This window comes from Athene cunicularia, assembly GCF_003259725.1.
Source record: "Athene cunicularia isolate RWA chromosome 14 unlocalized genomic scaffold, athCun1 chr14_part1, whole genome shotgun sequence".
Taxonomy (NCBI): Eukaryota; Metazoa; Chordata; class Aves; order Strigiformes; family Strigidae; genus Athene; species Athene cunicularia.
In genome coordinates, this window is record NW_020799118.1 from 15287001 (window position 1) to 15314368 (window position 27368).

General features: G+C 52.1%; 2 protein-coding genes across 10 annotated transcripts; one reads left to right on the forward strand and one right to left on the reverse strand.

Annotated features, from left to right (window-relative positions):
- The first annotated feature begins 679 nt into the window (after positions 1–679).
- On the forward strand, positions 680–5104 carry LOC113485616 (glucagon receptor-like). The gene is made up of 13 exons (XM_026858894.1): positions 680–916; positions 1140–1236; positions 1580–1687; positions 1991–2112; positions 2218–2324; positions 2440–2596; positions 2960–3119; positions 3319–3379; positions 3560–3629; positions 4101–4189; positions 4379–4517; positions 4831–4872; positions 4985–5104. The coding sequence occupies exons 1-13, from the start codon at positions 839–841 to the stop codon at positions 5054–5056; spliced, it is 1302 nt and encodes a 433-aa protein (XP_026714695.1). The 5' UTR covers positions 680–838; the 3' UTR covers positions 5057–5104.
- Positions 5105–8409: 3305 nt separating this feature from the next.
- ANKS3 (ankyrin repeat and sterile alpha motif domain containing 3) lies at positions 8410–27094 on the reverse strand. 9 transcript variants are annotated; one of them, XM_026858886.1, is made up of 19 exons: positions 27024–27065; positions 25856–26214; positions 23264–23361; positions 22948–23123; positions 22410–22608; positions 22071–22192; positions 21265–21346; positions 20465–20600; positions 19997–20155; positions 17325–17450; positions 16276–16391; positions 15264–15431; positions 14635–14759; positions 14226–14367; positions 13458–13630; positions 12106–12221; positions 11158–11241; positions 10585–10679; positions 8410–10378 (listed from the first exon to the last, which is right to left on the reverse strand). In XM_026858886.1, exons 4-18 carry the CDS (start codon positions 23115–23117, stop codon positions 10597–10599), a joined length of 2001 nt encoding a protein of 666 aa, XP_026714687.1. In that variant the 5' UTR covers positions 23118–23123; positions 23264–23361; positions 25856–26214; positions 27024–27065; the 3' UTR covers positions 8410–10378; positions 10585–10596. The 9 variants fall into 9 exon arrangements, 8 of the variants coding, with proteins under 8 accessions (XP_026714687.1, XP_026714692.1, XP_026714686.1 ...); XM_026858891.1 differs by lacking the exon at positions 25856–26214 and having other exon boundaries at positions 12118–12221; positions 27024–27094; XM_026858885.1 differs by lacking the exon at positions 25856–26214 and having other exon boundaries at positions 27024–27094.
- Positions 27095–27368: the final 274 nt, after the last annotated feature.

Below are 27368 nucleotides of genomic sequence, written 5' to 3' on the forward strand. Positions count from 1 at the left end.
GGACAGGGGAGCATCCGTGCTGGCCGGGGAGCATGGGGTGGGCACCGACCGGGGGTGTACGGGCTGGGACGGTCGGTCCCAGGCTGGGGCTGTCCAGCCTGGAGCGATGGGGAGCCCCGTGGGGGTGTCGGGGCTGCTTCTCCCTCCGGAGCCCCCCGGCTGGGCTGTGCGGGGTGGGGGGCTGCAGGCGTGCTCTCTGCGAGCAGGGATGGGGCCGGGAGGTGATGGGGTGCTGCTGATTGGGGGGGTCCCAGCCTGGCTGGCAGGCAGCAGGGCAGGGAGTCCCAGGGCAGCCCCGGGGAGGTCGCTTTGCCATCCCCTGGGGTTGTCCCTGCAGCCCTGGCCCCTTCCCCGGGCTTGGTGGCAACAGGCCACCCATGGGGTGCTGGCCACCTGCCGGGGGCGAGCAGCGGTGGCACGGTGGCTGTCACATCTGTTACTGGGACGGCTTTTACTCCCCTCCGACTTCAGCATTGGGGCCCCTTCCCTTGCCGGCTGCCCTGGGAGCTGGCAGCGGTGGCCTGGAAGCTGAGGAGGCTCAGCCAAGAGGTGTAATTCAATTACACCCTGGCTGCTCTGCCTGATGCTCCCCGAGGTTTTGATTCTGGCAGTGAAGTGACTCGGGGCTGCGGCAGCCTAGGATGTGTGTGTGGCTGGCACTTGCACCCCTGTTCTCCTCTGCTGCCCCAGGGAGCACATCTCCTTGTCCACACTAGTGTGGGTGGCCGGCAGAGCCGATACATCCTCAGTCCACCTCTCCCTCAGGATCTGGGTCCCCAGCTCAGCCCGAGACACCCCCAACACTGGGAGCACGGGCCACAGGCTGGCGGGGACAGCCATGAGGGATGTGCTCAGCTCCAGGTACCGGCAGAGCCTCGTCCATCTTGCCTGGATGTGCCTGTTCTCCTCCATGCCGGTAAGGGAATGGCCCATGGGGCAGTGGGGTTGGCACTACTGGGCGTTGACCCATTGTGAACAGGCTTCATCCCACGTTCCTGCCCATCTCGAGGATGCCAGCGCGCAGTGGATCATCAGGGGGACGCCAGCAGCGAGCCTGGGGAGCCGCCGGGCGCCGTGGTGGGGTGGGCAGACCGGTATGGCAACCGGCCGGGGGCTCTGACCTGGCTCTGGGCTTGCAGAATGGTGGGGCCAAGGTGCTGGAGAAGACCTTCGAGGAATGGATGCGATACCGGGACGAGTGCTTGAGGAGGATGGCGAGCGAGCCCTACCCGGCAGGTACCCAGCAGTGCCTCGGCTTGGGGTCAGATGAGGGGGCACATGGAGCCAGGCGACAACTGGGGCTGGGGCCGGCTTTGATCCCTCCTCCAGCATCCTCTGTGCTGGCCCCCCATGGAGGGATGAGCTGGGGACTGACGAGTGTCTCCACATCTCAGATGGGGTGCCCAGGGCTGGGAGGCCCCTGGGGGTGGGGGCTGGTGTGGGGTACCAGGGCCCCACAGGTTCAGGGTGATGCCAGCCCCCTCAGAGGTGCTGGCAGCAGGCTGGGAGGGTGGGAATGCATGAGGCCGTGCCACCAGTGTCTGACCATTGGTTTTCCCCTCCTCGCCGCTGCTGGAAGGGCTCTTCTGCAACCGGACATTCGACATGTATGCCTGCTGGCCCGATGGGAGCCCTGGCACCGCCGTCAATGTCTCCTGTCCCTTCTACCTGCCCTGGTTTGAGAAAGGTGATGATGACCCTCTGCCACCCCAGAGCTGGAAGCCAGGGCTGGGCCATGCTGGGGGTAAAAGGCTGTCCGGATTTCCTCTCCTGCCCGCTGCTGGGGGGAGAGGGACCCATGAGCAGACCTGGGGGTCAGGGGACATGTGGGGGACAGCGGACATGTGGGGGACAGAGCAGAAATGGCTCAGGCCCTGCTCACGCTCACCCTAGAAGAGGGTCTTTGGGGCTGGGAAAAGTCCAGCACATCGTCCCAGGAGAGGGGTTTGGGGGAACCCAAGGGGAACGTGCCAGTTCTTCATGTCTGCAGTGAAACACGGGCTGGTGAGCCGCAGGTGTGGCACCGACGGGCAGTGGGTGATGGTGAACGGCAGCCAGCCCTGGCGGGACTACTCGCAGTGCGAGGAGGAGATGGAGTCCACCGCTGAGGAGGTGAGGTGCCCCGGCCTGGCCGCTGGGCAGGGACGGGCAGGGGCACCCCGGCTGTGCAGGTGGGTGCTGCTCGCCCAGGCTCACCAGCATGGTGCTCACCTGCAGGAGGGTGCCCGCCGGCTGATGGTGAGCTTCAAGGTGCTCTACACCGTGGGGTACGCGCTGTCGCTCCTGACCCTCATCTCTGCCCTGCTCGTCCTCACCGTCTTCAGGTAGGAGAGTCGGGGGCACGCGGTCCTGCCCCTTGTCCTTCCCAGCCAGTGATCGCCGAGCCGAGGGGTGACCCCGCTGCACACCTGGCCCCCCCGACACCCTCACTCTCGGCAGGAAGCTCCGCTGCACCAGGAATTACATCCACGCCAACCTCTTCGCCTCCTTTGGGCTGCGGGCAACCTCGGTGATGGTGAAGGACGCGCTGCTGGAGAAGCGCTGGGGCATGGAGCTGGTGCAGGTGGCTGACTGGGAGGCTCTGCTGAGCCATGAGGCAAGTGCCATGGGGGGGCCCTGCTTGATACTGGGCTGGGACCAGGGTGGGGACCTTCACCCCAGGGGGTGCTGGTGCCCACATAGCCCCAGGCACCTAGTGGGCAAGTTCTTGTGGTGTCCTGACACCTGCTAGGCAAGCTCTTGGGGTGCCCATGCTGCTCTTAATCTGGTGGATGAGGTCTCAGGGTGCCTATGCTGCCTGTGCACCCAGTGGGTGAGCTCTTGGGGTGCCTGTGTGCCCAGTGGGTGAGCTCTTGGGGTGCCTGTGCACCCAGTGGGTGAGCTCTTGGGGTGCCTGTGTGCCCAGTGGGTGAGCTCTCGGGGTGCCCATTCCCTCCCTATGGCGGGTCTCCTCTCGCAGGCGGCGCTGGGCTGCCGGGCGGCGCAGGTGCTGATGCAGTACTGCATTCTGGCCAACCACTACTGGTTCCTGGTGGAAGCCGTCTACCTCTACAAGCTGCTGATTGGGGCCGTCTTCTCTGAGAAGAATTACTACAGGCTCTACCTCTACCTGGGCTGGGGTAGGGGCCACCCGGGCGTGCGGCGGGGCCAGGGACAGCACCCGGTGTCAGGGAGCGCCGTGGCCCAAACCGGCCCCAGGAGGGTGTGGGGTGGGGGCTGTGCTGACCCTGGGTGTCCCCATGGTGTTCCCTGCCCCGGGGCCGGTTTCTCAGCTCAGGCGGGTGCTTGGTTTTACAGGGTTTGCTGTGTGACTTGCAGGGACCCCTGTGGTGTTCGTGGTGCCCTGGATGGCTGCCAAGTACCTGAAGGAGAATGCGGAGTGAGTGGGGAGGGATGGGGGGTCCCGCTGGGATGTCTGGTCCCAGGCTGGGGTTTGGGCTCAGCTAGAGGGTGGGACAGAGACTGCTGCGGGTCCCTGACGCACCTCGCTGGAGCTGGCACGCTCTTGGCCTCATCCTGCACCCCCTGATGCTGCTGCTCTCCCTGTCTCCCTGGGCAGGTGCTGGGCGCTGAATGAGAACATGGCTTACTGGTGGATCATTCGCATCCCCATCCTGCTCGCCTCCCTGGTAGGAGAGCTCCCGCCAGCCCCACACTTTTTTGGAAAACAGCAGCTCAGCCCCTGGCTCCTGGCCCCTGGGGGTGATGGTGGGGGGCAGTGACCCCCAGAGCAGCTCCCAGCAGAGCTCAGGAGGGAGGGGTTGGCCTCCAAGGCATCATGCTAAATGCACATGGGGCTTTTTTGCACCAGCTTGCTAATGCTCAAGCTCTGGGGGTCCTGGGGCAGGGGTGGGGGGCTGTGCGGAGCCCCAGAGAAGGTGGCTGGTGGAGTCCCCTGCTGCTTCCTAGCTGGGATTTTGGGATGGCAGGAGGGAGGGAAGGGCAGCCTGGGGACCCAGCACCGTCAGGCTGCAGCAGCCTTGGCAGTACATGGGGGTGTCTTCTCCTGCAGCCCTCAAGGGTGCTTGTCATGGCTGGGGGGGCTGCGAGGGGTGGGGGTGCTGGGCTGTGTGTACCCCTGCCCTGATTTCCCACCCCAGATCAACCTGCTGATCTTCATGCGGATCCTCAAGGTGATCCTGGCCAAGCTCCGTGCTAACCAGAAGGGCTATGCAGACTACAAGCTGCGGTGAGCTGGGAGGGAGGGGTGGCTGGTCCTGGGTCCTCCCTGGTCCTGGGGCTACACCACCTCCCCCTCCACCTCCTCCCCGCACATCGTGAAACAACCACCCTGAGACTAACTAAGAGCTTGTCCCTGCCTGCACCTGTGCCCCAGCCCTTTACTCGCTGCTGGAGGAGTCCCTTTTTGCTCTTTCAGGCTGGCCAAAGCTACGCTCACCCTCATCCCCCTCTTTGGGATCCACGAGGTCGTCTTCATCTTTGCCACCGATGAGCAAACCACGGGCATCCTGCGCTACATCAAGGTGTTCTTCACCCTCTTCCTTAACTCCTTCCAGGTGAGGTGGGAGCGTGACACAACCTTGCTCTGCCCTGGGCACACCATGGAGGAAGAATTGGAGGGTCCCTCTTGCAGCTCACTCTCCCCATGGTGCCCCAGCCTGTAGCAGAGGTCAGGGAGGGTGACACTGGCTTTCCCACCCCCAGCCCTCTTGTTGAGTGCAAGGCAGTGCCTCCTGTTCTCTCTGAGGCAGTGGTGGCAGGGGGACCTCAGCCCCAAAAGCACCCAGAAAGGCCCTGGGGAGACTAAGCCCATCCCAGCCCCAGGAGAGGGTGTGGTGTTGGGGTCTCAATCCCTTGCTTTCCCTCCAGGGCTTCCTGGTGGCCGTGCTCTACTGCTTTGCCAACAAGGAGGTACGTGCCTGTTGCTGCCTGGGTCCGGGGCTCTGCCATCCCACCCTGTGCCTGCTTGATCTTCTGGGAGGGCACGGCCAGGGAAAAGCCCCCGCTCTCTCCTCTCTGGCAGGTGAAGTCCGAGATGAAGAAGAAGTGGCAGCTCTGGAAGCTCGACCACCCGGCGCTCTGCTGCGCCCAGTGATGCAGCAACCAACCCCGCAGGGCCAGGAGCCAGGGGCTGCTGGCCACAATGGGCAGAGGGGCCTGGCTGGAGGGTGGGGGGGCAGTGGGGAAAGGGTGCTGCAGCAGCACTCACCCACAACAGCCAGGCTGGGACCAGCGGCTCAGTGGTGCTGCAGCCAAGAGCCCTGGAGCTGCTGGAGGGGCCATGGCCCCTCTACAGCCCAAGGGGGAGGCAAGTGCCCTTGGCTCTTACCAGCCATCGCTTCTCCCTCTGAGGAGCCTCAGCTCTCGGCAGAGGGAGACACGCCTGCTGCTTTATACCGCTGCCTGAACACCATCAGCTACCTCTGTTGGCATCCACCAGCTGTGCTGAGGGGAACCCCCCTGCCCACCCAGAACCTGGGCACCCGTAGAAAGGGACCACGAGGGCTGGAGAGGGCACCTGGCCAGCAGTGGGGAAAGGGAGACGCTGCTCAGCCCAGCACTGCTGCCCCATGAACAAAGAGCTCCTGCTGCACCCTGGGCCCTGCCAGCATTGCTCTGCCCAGGGTGTCACCTTCCTGCTCTCCTTGCCCCAAGCAACAACTATCTCACCAACACCCCGAGAGCTCCCTGATGTCCATCCTACAGTCATCCTGCAAAGCTCCTCGTTGTAGCAAGGTGCTGCCTCTACACCTTCTCACCACCCTCATCGCTGATACAGAACATGGCATCACCACCTGCCTCCTCCTCGCTGCTCTGCAGCTGCACCAACCACCAGGTTTCCTCCTCTGAGCTCCTCCTGCAGCAGAGCCCTCCAGATCCCCCCTCCGAGTGAGCAGAGCGGGGGCAGCAGGCAGTACTGGAGCGCTTTGCTGTATTTACCCTCCACAGTAAGGGCAGCCCTGGTTCTCCTATGGTGACAGGGGAAGAGCACTGGGGAGAGCGAAGGACTTCAGCCCATCAGGTCGCTGGGAGCTGAGCCCAACCCCAGCACCCAGCCCAGCCACCTTCCCCCTCACAGCAGGGAGAGCTGTGAAATCCCAGGCAGGAACCATGCTCAGCTCAGGAACAGCTTTGCTGACAAAAGGCTGGACATTTCTGGGCCCAGCTGTGCAACAGCTGCCATTCAAGAAGTTTGCTTTCCAGAGGGCGCCAAGGCTCAGCTGCCTCCCCCCGCCAGGCAGGCTGGGGAAGCCTGGGCAGCCCAGGAGCAGCTACAGCCCTACCTTGGGCAGCGAAGCACCCGAGGCCGCAGAGCTCGAGCAGAGCTGACCCCGCGGCTGCAGAGCTCCTCCCCGGCTCTGACCCCCAGTGGCAGGACAGACGTGGCGCTGCCCTTCCCGCTGCTGTGCTCGGCCTTGGGAACGGGCCCCCCCAGGAGGGAGGAAGCAGCTCTTGCTCTCCACTAAGCGCAGGTGGACACGGGTGGTTCTTCACCTCCAGCCCCTTCGCTTAGAGGCTGGGGGGAGCCTCCTGCAGACGCAGGAAGGAAAGAGGCTGCACCAGGCTCAGCTGCAGCTGGGTTCAAGGCTGGAGAGTGATGCAGGAGCTTTCCTGGATCGGTTTAACCCCTGTAAGACCATTTTGCGCATTAACTCTTCTCAGATGTAAATAAACGTTTATTTTTCAGCAAGCAGAGCATGCTGCTCCTGTCTGCTCTGAGGGAGGGAAACAGCTCCCAGGCTACACCTACCGATTTGCATCTGAGCACACACCCTCCCAGGTACAGGGGGATTAAACAGGTACCCAGAGCCCCTGACTCAACACTGCCCTATGCTCCCCTCTACAGGGTTACAGAGGGGAAAGTAGCAAAATAAAATACTTATCACCACGATATTAACAGAAACAGCAACCTGTCTAGCCCTGCTGGGTGTGCTTGGGGCACTGCTGCAGGAGCTGTTGCCAAAGCCGCAAGAGGCTGCGCTGCCTCTGGAGGAGAAAGCTGGCCCTCTTCTGAGATCAGGCTGGTCTCCCTGACGAGCCCCGGCCCCTGTGCTTGCAGGCAATCTCTGATGTACTGCTGTGTGCAAGATGGAGCTGAGAGATAAGTAACAGTTCTCAACATCAAGGACCTTGAGTCACAGAATGAAAGTGGACCCCTTTCCAGTCCTCTCCCAGCAGTTTCAGAACTGGTATGGAGATGGTGAAGCCCTGGCTGCACACCAGTCCCCTGTCAGGCTGCTGTAGGACACACCAGGACTGAGAGATGGGAAGGAGCTGAGAGTAACTCTGTTCCACTCCCACCACTAAGAAGCCCAAGTCAGCTTCAGTTGTGTTGAAATACACCAAGAGCTTTAGTTTTGACCAGAAAGATTATGTAGTCCTATTTAAAGCTTTCTGTAACAGCCACTGAACAGTATCCCCTTGAGCACCTGTTTAGTGACAGGCTGAAGGCTTGGAGGAACAGTCACACCAACAGCTCACTAGTGTCTCCCCTCAGAGATGGGCCCAAGTACTTTATCCTAAGAGCAAAATCCCAGCACCTAAAACTCAACAAGGCCTAAACTGATTTCTAAACTAGTAGAGTCAACCGTTGTCATGGAACTGGGACCTCTGGTGCAAGAGTGGCAATGCCCAGGTGGGAAGAGCCAAGCCTGCAGAGGAGCACACACTACCTATGCCTGTTCTTCCTCTGCAGCTCCGGCTCTGCCTGACCACACAAATTCCCACAGCAGCTACTGAGCCAGTGCTGCCAGGGTGCCACCTCCGATGGGGGCCAGGCAGGGCTGGAAAGCCTGAGTGAGGCAGCCCCAGACCCCTCAGCATGCGGCCACTTGGGAGGGGAAGCTGGAAAGCACTGTACGTCTTCCCAATTGTCCTGAAAAAAAAATCACTGAGGTTACTCATGATTCTACAACCCCAGCTCCCTTCAAAAGAAACCCACACACCAGAAACAAGTTTTCAGTTTTTATTATTTTATCCAAGTCAGCAAATATGATTTTATTTGGACAGCTTGCCATAGGGTAGCACCAGACTCCCTGCAGCCTGCACAGCCACCCTTTCAGCAACAAGTGCTGTTTCAACTCCCCCATTTAAGGCACTGTCTCCTCAGAGAAACACTATTCTATAAAACCCCCTCCGCTACTCTAGCACCCCTTTAAACCTTTACATGTGCTCTTGTGGCACCTTTTCTGTGGAGCTCTCCTTTTCCTTCAGATGTACACTGCTCATCTCTCACCTACCCCTTGTCTCAGGCTCCCAAGCATTACAATCTGTTGGAAGCACCATCATTCCTTTCTTCCACCCTATGACCTTGCAAAGCCAGCCCCAAGTCTGTGTATCTTTCCTTCCAGCCATCCACTTCCCTGTGCAGCCTGCCCAGCTCTAAAGGTAGCGCTGAGCCAGGGCTTCTCTTGCTCTCCTGATGCTCCCAGGCCCTTTCACTTGGGTTTTAGTTTGGGTTTTTTGGAGTGTTTTGGGTTTTTTTGTTTTCTTCTATGAAAACTCTTCCCCCTTTTCCCACAGATATTTTGCCTTAAATTCAAGTCTGGGCTTCCCAGGGACACAGCACTGACAACCCTGAACTAGTGCAGCCACAGACGCCGCCAAGACTAGGAAAAGCGCAGTGCAAACTGCCTTGGCACTCCCCACCATTCCTCCAGCAACAGGGAACGAAGGACAAAGCCCCAGATACTCTTCCCAGCACAGCGTCGACACTCTGAGCAGCTTTCAGGGATGCTGCCTTAGGAGAATTGGCTCCACATCATCAAAACTAATTCTTTGAGGTGAAACTTCCTGCCACACAGCCAGCACCAGATGCTCACATGCACACACCCATGTCATCCGTTAAAGATGAAAAACCTGTGTGCCACATTAAGAGTTAAACACAAGCAGAAAGCAGCAGGGCACAGCTGCCCACATGGCCCAGGGCTGTCCCCAGGAAGCACTGACACACCTGTTCAGTGGGACCCTCACACCAGGCAGCACCTTTACCCAACACAGACTGGCTTTCAAACCTGCCTAAATGGCCTTGGGCAGCTGATCAGGAGGAGTAACTAGCTCAAAGGAGGGAGCCACAATGGATTTTTGCATCTCTGATTAAGGTCCAAAAAATCAGAAGGAACAGTTTCTTCCTCTTCCCAAAGATACATTTCCAGGCTCATGAAGGCCATCACTCAGACATCAGGTTTTATTGTTTGTTGGGTTCTTCCCCCTCCCTCACAGGACTTGGCAATACACAGGAACAGAGTCACTGGAAACCATTTTACACCCACAGAACTGCCACCAGAGCCCTCGTGGCTGCTGAGCAGTCTCTCTGGGGAGGCAGCCTCTTCCTGCACTATTTGTCTGCCCCTTGGAAGTGCCCACTGCCAACACGAGAATGCCTTGGCAGAACTATTTCCAAACACTAAGGCCTGGAAATCAAAGGCAGCCAGCAGTTGAGGACCAAAGCTTTGCACCACAGCTGCATCTGGGATGTGATTTCTTTTGCCCATCTCCCATGTGGGATAGATCTACCCCTCCATTCTTGTTCTGCCTGCCTTGGCACTCTGCTGCTTGCCCGAGGCACAGGAGACTGAACAGTTTCAATCTCCTTGTTGTCTCTCATGTCCTTCCAGGGGAACATCTGCCTTGCAACTGCTGTCAGTGTTGGGATCTTGGCACTAACAAACCAGACCAGGAGTCCTTGCCATAAACCATTTACCACAAAAACGAGTTCCTTGGGACTGAGTAACACGATCACAAACAACCCCCAAAGGGGACAAGAAGCTGAACCGAACTAGGGTGACCTGGCTGGAGGAAGAAGTTTTGAAGCACAGATTTGGGATAATAGTAGGGCAGAAATTCTTGCTAGAAATTAGGACTGCATGAATTTCACTGCAACTCAACGAGCCAAACATTATAAACTCCACTCACTTTACCCATCCACAGCAACCCCCCCTTCCTTATTGCCTCCGATACATTTTTTGGGTCAGTTCCTGAGCAGTCCACATGGCATAGAAGGTGCCAGGGCAAGTGTCAGAGGCTTTGGGGAGGACAGGATGTGGAAAAGGATAATTGATTGTTGTGGGTAACTGTCAGCTTTCTAATAAGACACAGCCCTGAACAACAAGGGCTGCAGGAAGCTTAATGCAGATAAAAATTCTGGGCTTGTTGCTTCTCCTCTTAACCCAACCTTTTGATATGAACAGCAATGATCCTGGGAACCCAGTTAGGCCCAAAGAGCTGCTGGGTTGTTGTCTTCTGCTGTCCCTCGTTCTCCCAGGCATGTTATCTGATGGCTGAGACCTTCCTCCACACATCCCCCAGCCACTGTGGCACTCTCAGCAGAGCTGCAGTGCTGCCAGCACGGCCCTTGCGCACATTCTCCCAGGCACACTCAGCTTCCGGGTGGAACAGTCACCCGACGTCAGTATTCCTGCAGCCACCAGGAAAGAGAGGACAGTCACGCCTTCAGTGGGACAGAGACACATGGATTTTCCATATGGGAAACCAACCAGAGGCTCAGCATGAAGGCTACGAGTGAGCACCGGGCACATGGAGCAGACAGGCGTTACCTGCTGCAAGGAACAATGCCCCCCTTGATGCCACAGCCCTCCGTGGCTGTCATCAGCTCCCACTCACCCTCCTGCTCTGTTACGGCTCTAGCCAGCTCTGCCCACTCTGCCCCGGGGCTTGGAGCCTTTGGAGGTTTTGAGTCACAGTCTGCAGAGCTTTTCCTAAGGACAAACCAAAAGGAAAAGATCAGTGTTAGCAAAAGGCCAGCAAGCAGTAAAGAACAGGCTGCAGTCCGCACTCAGCCACTGTTATCCTGCCTTCATGCTGACTTCTCCCCTGAAGCTTCCAGTGCCCCAAAACCAGGAGTGTCTCTACTCTGGCTGTTGCTGGGAGAAGGTCCTGTCATCAGGAGAACAGGACACAGGCTTTGGGAACCACTTCAGAAGCAGCTCTGACCACTGAGCAGGAGAGATGCAGAGGGCCACATATGCACTCTCTCAGCCTGGACCTGTCAGCAGAGGCTGAGAAAGTCCAAGATCTGCAGTGAGAGTAAGTTCAAGAAAACACCAGCACCAGCTTCAGAGCCTGGAGATTTCCCTGAGAGGGGATTGTTAGGCCCCTCCAAACTACCACCACTCAGCCAGGCCTCACCTCCAGCACAACAGCCACTTCATGTGCCCAGAGTCCTCCCCACCTTACCCATTTCTCCCACACACTCTTCTAGGACAGCAGACAGCTCAGGCAAGCTCAGAGACTTCAAGGAAGGTGGCCATCCTTCCAGCACTGCAAGGAAGAGGAACCACACTTTTAATCAAGCTCCACAGAGGAGACACAAGGCTTTAGTGATGCTGTGAAGCATCCACACCCAAAGCAGCTCTAGTTAAGGGGTCTGAGTCACAGGGGAAGAGAGCTGGAACTGTCTGTGACAAACTGAGGGTTTTTTCTAGCAATTCTACCACTTAAGAGTATTATTTTTTAATACTGGCTGGGTCATATTAAGAAAAGAGATTAAGTGTAGCAGACAGAAATCAAGGGGATCTCTACTTGTCTCACTTTTAAAACAAAAGCAGCAAAGAGCCCATCTCTGGAATCATGCCATGGGCAGCAGGATCACGGGCTAACTCCTCACAATAAGGGGCTGGTGGGCCAAGCCTGCCCAGCTGTGCACAGCAGCTTATCCCAGGGCCCAAAGAGCACCATCCCCCAGGCCAGGTCAGGGAAAAAACCTCAGCTTCCGATTCAGACCCTGCTCTAGCACACGGTGCAGTAACACACCCCAGGCACCTGCGTGCTGCCACGTAGGAGGGGGAAACCACAGGCCCTGCACTGCAGGGCTGCCACAAGAAGCCTGTGCTACAGCTCTGTGTTTTTAGCTACAAACACCTGCCAGGCCCCAAATCTTCCCACCTGCTAAGAATCAAAAGCTGCTGAGAAACTGTTAAAGTCCAGCCACCCTGAGTACTTTAAATGCTTTCCCAGAGCAAGAATTTTTACATTAAACTTAAGGGTTTGGCTGCTCATCTGTTTCCAAATCACTTCTAACATACTTTCAGCAACACAAGACAAGCAGGTGGCTTGCTCTGGGGTTGCCTGCTGTTTGCCTACCCCCTGCATGCATTTCTGTAATAGAGATAAGGTCTTCCTCACCCGGACGCTCACCAGGCCGCCTGCCCTCGCCAGTTCCCAGCTGCACCTTTGTGTCCATCACTCTGCCACCTGCCTGCTCCTGGGTTAGCCGGGAGGACAGCTCTGCTTGACAGGATCTGCCAAACAAGACAAAGGCCATCAGAAGTGCACAGGGACACTTCTTGGAACAACATGCTAGTCTGTGCACTCCTACATCCTGCAAGTACCTGCTTGGGGTGCCGAGGGACCGCATCTAACGCCCTGGGTTACAAACTGCTCCTTGTTCCTTCCCAGGAAGAGGAAGACGTGCCCCAGACAAAGCTCAGGGCGCTCTCCACTGTGCCCCATCTCCACAGCAATTTCTGCCCCTGTCCACAGAGGAGCTGCGGGGGGAGAAGAGAAGGAGGGGGCGGGGTGAGCAGGAGAAAGCCCAAGCCAGGGGCTGCGCCTGGTTTATATGAGAATCGAGCCTGATCCAAGGTTTTAATGGGGAAATGAAGCTACCTCAGGACAGGCATCAGGTTAAAGCAAGAAAGGCACACAAAGTTCTCTGGGTGTCATCATCATACCATTTTCAAAGAGTGTATCCTCAGAGCATGGCAGGGCCCTTCTACCAGACAGCCTCAGCTCCTCAGTCAGGGGGAAAAGACAAGTGCTCTGGCCCTTGCAGCTGGGAATATTGCTCTGCTCTCCTTCTGGAAGCCAATCCCAGTTCATCCTGGCCTGATAGTAAGCAGCCCCCATTCCCTGTTGGGCTCGGTTCTATAAGTAGTAGGATTAATGTCACCTTCAAGGATGGGTCTGTTTTATCAGTGGACAGAACAGGGCTCATGACATGAATCCACCTGGGTCACAGAGAAAAGTGCCAAAGGCCACAAAAGGTAGACTAGGACATGGGGGAAGAGAGAATTCAAAGGCAGTGATGTGAATGAGCAGGACAGGTTTTTCTGCAAGGTGTCAGAGTTGCAAGAAAAGTAATCTTCACTAGTCAGGGCAAGACATTGCAAGTCCTTTCATGCAGTTTGGAAGTTCAAAACTCCTGCATTCACCCAGTCGCCAAGTCACTGGGTCTCATATAAGCACAAAGGACTTAGCCTTTTGGTTCCTTCTACTTGAAACAGGAACACCCAGCATCTCTGAAAAGTCAGGCCATTTATAGCTCATGCATCTGATTAAGGCTTCACATCTGCTCATGTGGCTGTGGCTTTCCACTAAAGAAAGTCAGGCAGAATCTAAAATAGGTTTTAGCCTGGTGAGCTCTCCTGCCTTACCCTACATATCACCTGCAAGGTTTCCAATACGACCTCTGATCTCTGTACAGCTCAAATCCTGTTTCCCAGTAGCCTCAGTGCCATTTCCTGGGAATGACTTACTTGATTTGATCCAGGAGAACTCCAGCATCCTTGGTGATGGCCTGAGCCTCTCTGAGCTGGCACTGGATGGCATTCCAGGTCTCATCCCGCTCCATCAAACAGCTCTCAGCCACTGCACGCAGCTTCTGCTCCTGGCACACCTGGCCCTTCATCACCTCTACCTCTTCACACCTCTATATCAGAGCAGAGCAGAGGATCAGGCTGGCAGTGCTGCACGTCACTATCTACCTGCTCTGACACGTCCCCAGAGTCCCTGCTATTTTAACGGCTTAGGCAGCCAGAGGGTTCCTGCAAAACCACACCCAACCCAGTGGGAATGGAAACAGGATAAGGCTTGTACACCAAATACAGCTTTTCTCCACACCAAGACTAGCCCCACAGTTACAATTCTGCTTTCCTCTTAATTTGCAAAGATGCTCAGTAGGCCCAATTTCCCAAATCAGCAGAATTCTGTTCACCAATGGCTGCACAACTTCACCATAGAAGTGACACTACTGAAAAACAGAGTAGATATTCAATTCGTCCCATTTGCCCTTTTAGCTCTCAGGTGGATGGGAAACAGAGACAAAGTCTTCACAAGTGCAGAGCACAGAGGATAAGGAGTGGATGAGCTGCACTTACAGCATTACCTGATCTACTTGACATCAAGTGTGTCCACTGACAGTTATGTCCTTTCCTTTACCCCAGGCCATTAGAGGTGCCACAAAATATGCTACCGATTAGTTACTGCAGTGTAATAAGGTACTGAGCAGCTCACAGCAGACTTACCTTGTGCAGCTGAATGGCCAATTCCTGCATCTCCGCCTCCAGCCGATCTGCGTAGGCCAGCTCCAGGGCGTCGCTGGGCGGTCGAGCGTTGCTGTGCCATCGAGCGATGGCAGAAGTCATCTTCCGCTTGGGTCCAAACAGGCTGGTGGGAGAATGGCAAACTGTCAGGGCGCAAACACTGCACCATCTGCCCCCAGGCCCAAGGGCATGCCATGAGGACCACTCCAGTCTCCTGGTTCCTCCAAGGCACCTCCAAAGACAGGGGCCTGTTACAACCAATAACTAGGTGATATCAAAATCGTGTGGGACACTGTCAGAACAGAAAATAACACTCTAGCTAGACTTTCCTGACCAGGTTGTGTGCATGGTTTATAAGGGGAAAGATGAGAAGTACATTACAGAGACTCACGTGATGCCTATTTCCTTCAGATCACTCTCCGTGAGAGTCAGGAAGATCCGGAGGTCAACATCTTGCTCCTCAAACACTTGCAGATACTTCAGGCACCCAATCTGATCAAGGAATGTTGCCAGATCCTGCAGCCCATCCAAAACAAACTTATTTATACCCTCACAAACAAAAGCATTACTATTCCTCTTAATCATAAACACCTGCTTCCTCATGTTGCTGTTATGCCTTTCCGGGTTCTAGCAGCAACCACGACCTCCCCTGGTTAACTACCCTTCTCCATAGGCACACGTCTGCTGCAGCCACTGCCTCTTGTCACGAACGCAGAGAAGACAGACACACTAGCCCCACCACAGACACATGTGGCAACACACCCACAGGCCTGAGGGTCTACAATACCCCTCTCCAAGCAACAGCAACACCTAAGCAGACAGTTCTTTGTATAAAAAATTGCTGCTTCACAAGCATTTAAGTTTGGGCGCACTTTTGGAACCAAAAGTGTTTTGGTGACAAGTTCCCTTTTATCTGAGAAGGCCAAGAAAGCAGCTTAGGCAATCCTGGAAAAGCCTCCCAAGCTTGACAGAGTAACACAGTCTGCATTACTTCAGAGAAAACTTTCTGTGTAAAGTTACCTGGGGCCCTGTATAGGCAGGGGGCTCAGGAAGGATCAGGTGCTGACCAGAGCCCCCAGCTTTCCCTGGGCAGTGGGCCCACTGGCTATCACTGTTGCTGTAGCGGTTCTTGATCTTAAAGCTCTTGGCTTGTTTCCGACTAGGGGGACTGTTTGCATGGTCAGAATCCTGAAAAACAAAAAACCTACAAAATGTAAAGGTCAAGGATGATCACACAAAGATCAGGATCACTACAACTAACAAGTGCAGACTCCTTCAAGTCCCAAGCTCTAAATCCAGGCAGTTCACAAAACAGGTTCACAAAACACAGGCAACAAAGACTAACAGAGCCCTTACGAGGAAAGGCTGAATCAAGTCACTCCCAAGATGACACCATGGAATGATATCAAGCTCTTGCAATCCTAGCTTAGGAAGCAGAGCAGAGGGCAATGTTGAATTCTCCCTGAAACAATACAATGCACTGAGATTCTACCTGTGAGAAGCTCCTCAAGATGCAGAGGACTTTTGCTCATGTCCAGCTATATCACCCTTTGGCACATCAGTCCCAGAGCTGCCTTCAGTCATGGAGTAACCTCCAACCTCTTCTCCTTCCTGTATTTCAGAAATGCCAGTACAGCACTGTTCTGCTTCTCTAAATGTCACTATACTGCCTGTTCTCTTGCCAAGCTCAAGGACTGACCCAGCTCTAGTAAGTCATATCCTTCCTTGACCACCACCAAGCTAGAAGTCTGCAAACAGTTCAAAAGCTGGAGAGAATTTAAAAATTGCTGACTAGCCCTCAACAACCTACTCTAACATGAACATGGTCTGAGAGTTGGCTAATAGCTGGAGATCAAAAAAACCAATCCATAATCTTCAACTGTGAAAACTGGTTTTCTTGTCCCTGTAACGCTACCTCTCCTCAGCCAGCCTGGTACTACAGCCTGCTGTGGAGGCAGAGTCACAGCAGACTGCAGAAGGGGGACAGCACTGGCCAAGCTGAAGGCATGCAAAGGAAACTTGAAAACCCCACCTCATTGCTTTCCAAGGAGCCTTCACTGCTGACTCCCAGGGCTTTGGTTAGGCATTCACTGCTGCTGCTGCTACTCCTGATGATTGCTAAGTTCTTGGTAAAGAAAATGTTATCCTCTGGAAAGATATATAAAAAGAAGTTTGAGGTTTTTGTACTGTTTTTGATACTCAGTTACCAGCAAAACCTGCTGGAGGCATAAAGGAAGGAGAAACCCAGAGCAAGCCTTCACATGCAGCACTTTTGACAAGACAATTCTGAGACAGAAATATCACGTGTCTGATGCCAGGCACTAATCTTTCTCCAAGCCTGTTTAGTACCACAGAGGGCAGGAATGCTCAGTGTGTTTCTTTGAGGCTCTTGGTTATGGGGTCAAGAAGTGGGTTATTACTACCAAGCCTGCAATCCCACTTGTAAGGTTCAGGAAAGGCCCTTCCTTGAGCCCAGAGCCAATGCAGAGCCACATTGTCCTTGATTAATTTAGGAACTGCCCATAGATCCTCCCTTTGTGCTGCATCACACAATCTCAGAATGGTGAGGTTGGGAGGCACCTCTAGAGGTCATCTTGTCCAAATGCCTGCTCAAGCAGGGTCACCTACAGCATATTGCCCAGGACCATGTCCAGGAGCATCTCCAAGAGTGGAGACTCCACAACCACTCTGACACCCCACTCCTGCATGGTTCCCCTCACAGTAAGAAATCCCAAAGCTAACAACAACAACAGCCCCACAACCCCCAAACACTTCCTTATGTTCAGAGACTCCTGTCCTTCAGTTTGTGCCCACTGCCTCTTGTCTTGTCACCAGACACCAATGAAGATGGCCTTGCTCCATTTTCTTTACATCCTCCCTTCAGATTATCTGTACAGGTTGATGAGATCCCCACTGAGCTTTCTCTTTTGTAGGCTAAAGCACCACAGCTCTCAGCCTTTCCTCATGAGAAATACTTCAATCCTCAATATCTCAGGGGGAAAAGAACATGCAAGCCAAGGGGTTGGTCTCACATTCAGGTGTGCACTGCAAGCTAGACTATTTTCTGAAACAGTGACTTACCCCTGCTGCTGCTACTCTCCACATCCTGCTCATTAATTGGAGAAGTAACATCCCGGTTCCGGATATCATCCGCTTCACAGTTGCCATCATCATTGAAAGTAACATAGCCCTGAGGAGGGACCTGCTCTGTGTGCGAGAGGAAGGGAGAACAATCAAACATTAGGATGCAAGTTATCAGGAAGGCCCCAGCAGGAAAAGCAACTGCTCAGGGATTTGAAAATAATCAAAAGAAGAGAGTTGTTCTCTCAACTAGCAGACTGCATTCCAGAAAGCAGAGAGTGAGAAATGCATATGCCCACAGCCTCTCTCACGCAAACACACAGCAGCTGTACTTGATTTAGAAGGTTGCATCAAAGAGTCAGAGGAAACAGCCTCATAGTAGAGATGCACCTTAAATAGCAGCTTTCAGCATTTCCTCTCCTCTTCATATCCAAATTATCAACGGGGAAAAACACCACTTTAGAAGAGCAAGGTGCCAGCTAGGGCCCATCCCCTGCCAAGCACACCCTGTAAAACCAACCCCTCTGCATCTGTGTTAAAACAGTTGTTTAAGAAGCTGACAGTATCATTTTGATACATATTATCTCATAGGCAGTGGCTATCTGTATTAAGAGAACGAACTGGACTTTGAATTCTATATTTTTGATTATTCTAGACCACTGGGTAATCAGCCTGAGAAATACCCATGGCTATGAAAGGCAAAACAAACCACCACTCATACCACCGCATCCAGGGGTTGACGTCTGAACTGGGACCATCCTTCTCTTGGCCTACTGCAAAGGTTTTGTAATCTCATTTATAGTAGTATTTCAAGCACCAGGGAAGACAGGGGAGGATCTGCAGAGAGATCTTGACAGGCTGGAGCGATGGGCTGAGGCCAACTGTAGGAGTTTCACTAAGGCCAAATACCAGGTGCTGCACTTAGGCCACAACAAACCCCAGCAGTGCTGCAGGCCTGGGGAGGAGTGGCTGGAGAGCTGCCAGTCAGAGAGGGACCTGGGGGGGTGACTGACAGCCAGCTGAACAGGAGCCAGCCATGTGCCCAGGTGGCCAAGAAGGCCAATGGCATCCTGGCTTGTATTGGGATTAGTGTGGCCAGCAGGGATAGGGAAGAGAGGTTACCCCTGGACTCGGCACTGGTGAGGCCGCCTCTCAATGAGTGGGTTGAGTTTTGGGCCCCTCACTGCAAAAAGGCCATGAGTGTCCAGAGAAGGGCAATGGAGCTGGTGCAGGGTCTGGAGCACAGGTCTGCTGGAGAGTGGCTGAGGGAACTGGGGGGGTTTAGTCTGGAGAAGAGGAGGCTGAGGGGAGACCTCCTGGCCCTCTGCAACTCCCTGACAGGAGGGGGCAGAGAGGGGGGATGAGTCTCTTGAACCAAGGAACAAGTGCTAGGACAAGAGGGAATGGCCTCAAGCTGCCCAGGGCAGGGTCAGGCTGGCTCTGAGGAAGGATTTCTTTGCAGAAGGGGCTGTTGGGCGTTGGAATGGGCTGCCCAGGGCAGGGGGGAGTCCCCATCCCTGGAGAGGTTGAAGAGTTGGGCTGACCCAGTGCTGAGGGATCTGGTGGAGTTGGGAACAGTCAGTGTGAGGTTCATGGTTGGACTGGAGGAGCTTCAAGGGCTTTTCCAACCTAAACAATTTTGTGATTCTGTGACAAAACTGACAGATCTAGGAGCAGCAAGTTCATGAGCCAACAATATGCATTCACAACCCTGAAAGCCAACTGTCCTGGGCTGCATCAAGAGCAGTGTGGGCAGCAGGATGAGGGTGGGGATTCTCCCACTCCACTCTTGAGACCCCCCTGCAGTGCTGTGTCCAGCTCTGGGGCCACCAACATTAGAAGGACAGGGACCTGCTTGAGCAGGTACAGAGAAAGCCATGAAGATCATCAGGGGCTGGAGCACCTCCTCTGTGAGGACAGGCTGAGAGAGTTGAGGGTTTGACCCTGGAGAAGACTCCAGGGAGACCTCAGATTGGCCTCCCAGGACTTAAAGAGACTAAAGGAAAGGGGGGAGGGACTCTTGATCAGGGGGTATAGGGATAGGATGAGAAGTAACTGTTTTAAACTGAAAGAGGGCAGATTTAGATTAGATCTAAGGAAGAAAGTCTTGACTGTGAGGGTGGTGAGACACTAGCACAGGTTGCCCAGAGAAGCTGTGGCTGCCCCCTCCCTGGAAGGGTTCAAGGCCAGGTTGGACAGGGCTCTGGGCAACCTGGGCTAGTGGAAGGTGTCCCTGCCATAGGTAGGGGATGGGACTGGATGATCTTTAAGGTCCCTTCCAGCCCAAACCATGCTATGATCAATGATTTCTTGGTCTGTGTGACCACCTCCTCTGTCATCAGCTTGAGAAAGGTTATCAAACCTTTGAGCCTACCTCAAAAAGAAAAGCTTGACCATCCTCAAGAGTCAGGGGAACAGTAACTGAGGTAAGAGCAGTGTTTGTTCCATAGAAGGGTTCCACTGATCAATACCCAGCCCTGACAAAAAGAGTTCAAGGGGTTTTCTTTTTAAACCAGGGACTGGATAGCCATGTATGATGGTGTTTGCTGTCTTTGTTTCTGTATAAACCACATATGAATACCAAATGAAGAGAAAAAATAGTTGGCACAGAAATAGCTGCAGTGCATTTGAGGCCTCAGAGGACTCGCAATTAGGCTTCTAACTATTCTCACCATAGCGAGACTGCTTCTTTCCCCCAATTCCAACTGCTGTTATCTTAGCCAAAGCCTGGGGCCCATCATGGATGCTGGGACCCTTGGTCCTACGAAGAGGCCTCTGTCTCTGAGGAGCAGAACATGATTCATCTGAGGAACTCAGCTCTTCATATTTTCCTGTAGTTCAGAAACAGATTGTTAGCAGCACATTAATTCATTTACCTACTTCATTTACTACTGGTCCTATAAATGCAGTGGGAATAAAAAAGAAAATGTTAAAAGAGGGAGGGTGAAACAGTTTAACTAGGTCAGAAAAAGACCAACAGACAAAAAAAAAAATAATTGTTGCATCCATGCCTCTTCCATCCACAGAAATGCTGGAATTTCCCAGACAGAGCAGGCAGCACTACCCCATACACACAGTACCATACTTGCAAATATCAAACACCTCTCTTCAGGTCCTAAACAAGCTAAAATATCTGTTACCTGGACCCCTGCAGAAGACCTTGGGCACTGGGGCTGCATGCAAATCTATCAGCCCCACAATCTTTGTGTGTCCATACTTCATGGCCAGTGTCCGTGCTGTGGCTCCAGTGTTATCTCTGACATCTGCCTTCACTCCCTATAGAAAAAATACACGTTTAAAATGTACATAGCAGAGAGCACTATATACAAAAATGCAAAGCAGCCAAAGAATTGTCTTAGTTCCTCCATGAGAAATACAGGCTCACCTCAGAGACGACAGTTCAAGCTCCACCAATACCTTATTTCTAGTTACTCAGAGTCTCCCCAGTCCCTGAATGCCAAATAGCCGAGATATATGGCTCTCGTGCATTGCCATGTGGAACTAGTTTGTTTTATTTGAAAAATGTTTTGCATTGCTGCCTCCTTCTGGAAGTAAGCTGGACCAGTTACATGGGATATTAAAATAGATTGTTTAACATTGAGACATGCATGCTCGCAAGATTTTTGGAGGCAGGAGATGCCCGCTAGCCCAAGCATGCAAGCATGTAAATACAATATAGAGACTATCACTTTAGCTGTTTTCTAATTCAGTTAAATCTGGACAATTAGATTTCACTCCTGCTTGTGCAAGACCAGTATAAAAATCAGAGTACTAGCCTTCAGAAAGAAGATACTTTGAGAACAGTTCTGGAAGTCTAGGACTTCAGAGGCAACTGTCATCAAGGATCAAACAACAAAATTCTAGCATCAAATGTGGCTCTTCCTCTGAGGGCTGGAACCACAGATTTTTCAGCTTTACAGAGAACTGTCTAGACACTTACGTGATTGAGAAGGTACTGAACAATTATCTCATGGCCAGAAGCAGCTGCTTCCATCAGAGGTGTATATCCATACACTGGTTCCCTAGAGAGAGAACAAATACACATATGGACTAGGATCAAAGCTGTAATATGCTGCAGTCTTTGGCGTATCCTAATAGGGCATCTCCAGCCTCTACCCTCAGCTGATCACAAGCTCTGCCATGTATTAGCTATTCTACCACACTCTGTAAAACTCCCAGTGGAGATTCAGTAAGTCTTACTCTATTGGCTGCCCAGCAACAGGTTACTCTTCCAGTTGCAGATCTGCCTTTCAGTGGCAAAATCAGTTTTGCAGGAGCTAACATAGCAAGAACCTCTTGTTGACCTCAGGCAATTTAATATGCATAAGTGTGCAGGCAGTTCAAGGCACAGAAATGCACTGCACACTTCAAAAAAACCAACCCCAAATTTAACACCAAGTACACAGAAAATGCAACAGAAAGACTTGTAAAGTGCACTTGAGTTCAGAAGACATTGCACCTGTTTGCTTTCAGAGTTTAGCCCATAATTAAACAAGTAGTAAATGAAATTTTTCTTGATCTTAGTTAAATAAACAGTAACAACATGGGCAGACTTCACTGTTCAGTTTGCAGGTCACCTATCCTTGCGTTAGCTAACAGTGTGTCATACTTGCTAAGGTACAGGAGGACAGACAAAAGCAGGCATCTTCTCCCTGTCCATGTCCGAGTGTGTTCACGCACCAGCTGCTGCTTTCGTATCTGAAATGAGGTATCTTTTGAGAAATAAAACAACAGATTCCTCCTTACCGGCAGTTGGCATTGGCCCCATTGTCCAGTAAGAACTTGACCATCTGCTGATGTCCAGCGCTGGTGCAGTGAAACAAGGCAGTCCAACCATGAATATCCTTCATCTCCAGCTCTGCGCCTTGCTTCAAGAGAACAGAGAACATTCTTTACTGCATCCCCTCTGCTGGGTCTCTTAGCCACTGCCCCTCTGTGCTGTCATATCAAGAGTTTAAATCCCTGTCAGGAAGCTGAACTTGCAACAGAATACAGATTGTACTTTGGTTGCAACTGGTGAAGAATTCTACCCTGCACATTTAAATCATGTACTGTGGCTTTACCTATTTATTATGGGATACACACCTGTAGCAGAAAGTAAGCAACACTTTCATTTCCACAGCTGGAGGCCAGCATGAGTGGTGTCTGTCCTTCTGGTGTTGGGATGTTCACATTCACTCCCGCTTCCAGCAGCAGGTGCACAACAGTGTCATGGCCAATGTAGGAGGCATACATCAGTGGAGTCCAGCCACCACAATTCCTTTTATTTAAATCCAGATCTCCACTAAATAACAGAGAAAAAGAGTTCAACTGGACTACTGTCCTGGAGGTGTAGATCACAGAAGGCTCCTGCAGCCTCTTGCTACCATCACTGTATTGAAAGAAGGCTGAAAAAAATTCTACTGCTGAAGCCTGTGTGGGAATTCCTACCAGCTCTAGCACAACTTCCAACAAATCAACAAGGAAATACTTTTTATCAGAGACCAGCTCCTTGAAACTTTGTGCCTAAGAACCCTTTGGGAGTTCCAGTGATGTGCCACATTAGTCTGACCTATATGGCAGCCAGTGAAAAAGCCGTAACTGGCTGCAATGAGCCACAGACCCCTCCCCAGCCTCTCCTTACCGCTGAATACACTCCTGCACCACTTCATACTGGCCAACTGAGGAGGCCGTATGCAAGTCCAGGGGAACATCCAGCTCTTCCCGACCGATCATCTGACCAACCCCGTGCCACATGGAAAGACTGCGGCTCAGCAGCTCCGACTCACTGGCTTCATCACTCAGCTCCGACATCCGGCCCTGGGCAAAGCCAAGCAGAACTTTTAGCTGCTGATCTCCATTTTCTATAGAACATGGCATCACCCGTTGGCACTACAGCTCCAAGGTGCCATGGGCTTGGAAGGTGAGGTCATCTCAGAGGTATAGTTTCAAATTCCTACCTCTACTTTGATCGCCTCCTTAGCTTGAAGCAGTAAGAGTTGATGAGTTTTTGCTGGCAGTTCTTTCTTGCTGCAGTGGACTCTGGGATTTGACTACACTGGAAAAACAAAAGCCAATAATGCTAAAAAAATATCTTCTGAATCTCATTTTAAGGACTTGGAAGCACTGGTTTTATTTCCTCCCCTTCTAATCAAAATATGCCTAAGGCAGCTTTAGATACACTTGTCAAGAGAAGGCTAAATACCTATTTAAGTGCTGATGGCATGCTTGGTGTTATACAAAAGGGTGTAAGTCTTGGTCTACATGTTTTATAATTCAGAGAGAATTAAGAATTCATATGTCAGATGTTCCTGGTCTTTCTCCATCTGTCTTATATTACAGGATGGCCCTGCTTAAGACACAGTCATTAATAATGACAACTGTCCACTGCTCTCAAAAGTAGTTAATATCACCTGAATAGGGTGCACACTTCATTATGTCACAAGGCTGTAAGTAGATTGCTTCTATCCTTTATTGTTTCATCACTTCAGAAGCAGCCCAGTCCTGTCTCTCTGAATCTTGAAAATTGCTGAAACACTTTGAGCAGCAGTGCACCTGCCCATTCATTATCTGAGCACGTCCACCATCCTGCAGACAGTAACTTAATTACAAAGCTAGTACAGTTTCATGACTGTCTGAAAGGTTTATTTCCCATCCCTAGCCTTCGGGAGCAATTGCATATTAATCATTTTAACCACTCACAGGAGAGCGTTCTTGTTTGGCACTTCATAAGAAGCTGTTCGACACAGCTGCATCTATCATCTGAGGTCTTCAGCTGCAGTTTCAGGCTACATCCAAGTCAATCCAATGGGAAGTGCCTTCCCCTCCCTGTACTCTCATCACCCACCAACCAGCACTTCTGGGGTTTGCCTGATCCCACTACCTATTATGTCAGACAGCTAAGCCAACATAAAGTATTCTTTCTTTTTCCTGATAATTTCTTGCCATTTTAATTCCTCAGACCAATTCATTCTGGGGTTATGCAAATGCCAAATTTGGCACTGGTGAAGAATAAAAGAGAGCACAAACACACTTTTCAGCTGCAGTTGCTCTTTAGATTGCCCCAGATGTAACATTTCAAAACCATATTTACATTTTCTAAAGAATCAGAAATCTTTGTCTTGTAAGCACCAGCCCCTTTTCTTATAAGTAAACACCTTTAATTTCTACCTTTTCACTCCCCATCCGGATCCTCTCTCACACACCTTGCTTTTTTCCTCACTCCTTTTTCAATTTAAGACTACAAAAGCACCATCCACCATTCTACCTAATCAGCAAGTGCTGGTAATAAATGATTCCTTTCCTGAGATATCTGCAAAAGCAGCTATTTTACCTAATAGCAGCAGTTTGTATTACACTGGCAACCCAGAGGCCTCAGGCAAGAATATGCAGGGCTGAACACAAATGAAAGACCTCAAGATCTCACAAATAAAAGGAGATATAAATAGATTTAACTGGATCATAAAGGGAATACCTAGGAGTATTAGGAGCATTACTCACTACAATAGACTAAAGTTGCCCCTGGAAGACAAAAAGGCATGTTCAGTTAAAGGAGGTAAAATCCAAGACAGTTTGTGGAAGCATATCCAATGGAAGGGAAGCTCTGTTCTCTCTGGGTACCCCCTTGCTAACTGGATACATTAACTATAAAAACCACAGATGTTTGGTCTTTGGCCAAATCAGCCCCACACCAGGTACTAGTTACCAACACAACTCTGGCAAGTAGATCCACAGTCAACAACACAATACTGACATGACAAAAAGGTTATGCTTGACTGCAGAATATTGAGACACTCAGTCTCATTCTTACAACCTGCACTGTGCTACCCACATCTTTGGTGTTTTGGTTTTGGGGTTTTTGTTTGTTTGGGTTTTTTAACTCTGAGATTTCACCCCTGCCTGAACAGGAGCATGTCAGCAGTGCAAGCACCTGAGAAAATAGTGGAACAGAATCTACAGGAGAACAATAAAAGTGATCAGAGCCCTAAAAATTGAAATTAAAATACTGGGTGAAATGAAATCAGAGTTGTCTGGTCTAAAGAGGAGACAGCCTTCAAGTACATAAATGGTTTCTACAGAGAGGACAACAGAAATAAACTGTTCCTTGAGGCCATGGTGAATATGGCAGGATATAACAGGTTTAAATTGTAGCATGGAAGATTTTGGTTAAAGATGACAAAAATCCTTGTAAAAATATAAACAAGGGTAGAGTGATGGATTACCAGCAGAGATTCAGTTGCTAAGAATAAGCTAGACAAAGACTTCCTGAACTTTTACAGGCTGTTCCCTTGCTCTGGGGCAATGCAGTTAACATTTGTTAGAGACCTTTTTCAGCCCTGTGAGGCTGTTATTATTAGTTATATTTACTACATCAACACCTAGCTATTTATCAGGGTCAGAAGAGTACTGAGATTCAGAGCTGGTAGCAAACACCACACTGTCCTGGATTTAGAGTCTGCTGCCTGAGCAGATGAGAAAAATTGTAGGGCAAAAGAAAAAAAATAAAATAAAAACTTAATATGAAAACTGCAGCAAAACACACTTTAGTATACCTTTTTTGAGGATAATCTTAAAGAACAAGTGAGAGTGGCAGAAGAGCCATACTAAAATAAATGGGAGATGATTTGAGAAGCAACTGAGGCAAGCAGTCTCCAACACAGAACAAATCCAACACGGCTCATTAATCACCACTCATCAGGCACCATTAAGCTGCACTGTCTCTGCTAAATCCATTCTCTCACATCCTCTTCCACAAGCACCAGTAATATCCACATGGCTCTTCCTGCCCCAAAAGACACAAAATACCCAAGACAGCACAAGTGTGGAGGTTGTTGGAGCTTCCAACTGAGCCATCAAGGTTGATAACTTCTGCTCCTGACTTAGTTCTATCTCCACTAAATTCAGCAACAACCTATTGGAGGAAATAAAAAGCCTTATTACATCCTTGTATAGATACAAATAGTTGTTACCAGCTCAGTCACAAGAAGCGCTCCCAGAGCCAGAACATCTCATCTTCACACTACTATTGTCTGCTGACTGACCAGAGATAGGCACACACAACAGCTGTAGGAACCACATCAGGTCTCCCAAGAAAGTGGTGTGTGAGAGACATTATCCCTGGAGAGCAAGCTCCAGCTGAAGACCCACAACACCCAGGTTCAATCCTACACATGCCTGTTAGAAAGACATCAAGCTCTTCATCTGTACCACAAGCCTAGCACTCTCATGCACATACTACGCTGCCAAAAAGACAAGGCAAGAGGCACAAAAGCACATCAACAGCCGCATCAGGGAGTGTGACTTGAGGAACAGAGGCTACGCCTGACAAGGCACAGCCCCCAGGACTCGGTGCCAATCTCCTCGCTCAACGATGAGCCCGAAGAGGAGCAAGCCCGGTTGTAGATGTCAAGACGATTAACTACGTGGCTGTTACCAGAAGTGTCACAGCAAAACAGTTTCTAAGCATGTTACCCCTGCACCTTACCGAGCCGCAGCTCCCCCAAAGCCCTCCTAGGAAGTCGACCTCGTGCCCGCGGCGGAGTAGGCCAGGGCCGGTAGACCTTAGTTAGCGGATAGAACCGCTTCGACCACGGGCCCTTCAAAACCAGCAAGCGGCTGAGGACGGCCCCGCAGGCGGCTGGGCCCGCACTAGCCCTCCCCACAGCCACTGGAGGCAGAACAGGCACCGCCAGACCCGCCACAGGGCCCGCCGCCCCTCACCTGCGCGCCCGGTGAGCTCCGCCACCGGAAGCCGCCCCGCCCGCGCAAGGAGTGCTGGGAACCCTCCTCCCACCGCGCCTCCCGACTACAAAGCCCATGGGACTCCGCAGAGGAAAGGGAGGCTCCGCCCCTAAGACGCCGGGCCAATACAAGACACGTCTGTGAGGAGGCGGAGCGAAGGCCAGCCAATGGGGTTCGGGCTCCTCGGGAGGGCGGGCGCGGGCCGGGGCTGAGGTACCGGGGACGGTACCAGGAGTGACACGGCGGGCGGAGCGGCGGCTGCGCGGGCCTCAGCTGCGTTGTTGCTGCTTTTTCTTCATCTTATAAGTTGTGTGGGTCCGCTCT

Excerpts from the sequence above, each read along its gene's own strand:
- LOC113485616 (XM_026858894.1), top strand. The coding sequence starts at position 839 with ATGAGGGATGTGCTCAGCTCCAGGTACCGGCAGAGCCTCGTCCATCTT. Across the intron at positions 3,630-4,100 it reads CCATCCTGCTCGCCTCCCTG|ATCAACCTGCTGATCTTCAT; the intron begins GTAGGAGAGCTC and ends TTCCCACCCCAG. Across the intron at positions 4,873-4,984 it reads ACTGCTTTGCCAACAAGGAG|GTGAAGTCCGAGATGAAGAA; the intron begins GTACGTGCCTGT and ends CCTCTCTGGCAG.
- ANKS3 (XM_026858885.1), bottom strand. The coding sequence starts at position 23,117 with ATGTCGGAGCTGAGTGATGAAGCCAGTGAGTCGGAGCTGCTGAGCCGC. Across the intron at positions 22,609-22,947 it reads GTGCAGGAGTGTATTCAGCG|TGGAGATCTGGATTTAAATA; the intron begins GTAAGGAGAGGC and ends TCTGTTATTTAG. Across the intron at positions 21,347-22,070 it reads GGGGCCAATGCCAACTGCCG|GGAACCAGTGTATGGATATA; the intron begins GTAAGGAGGAAT and ends TTCTCTCTCTAG.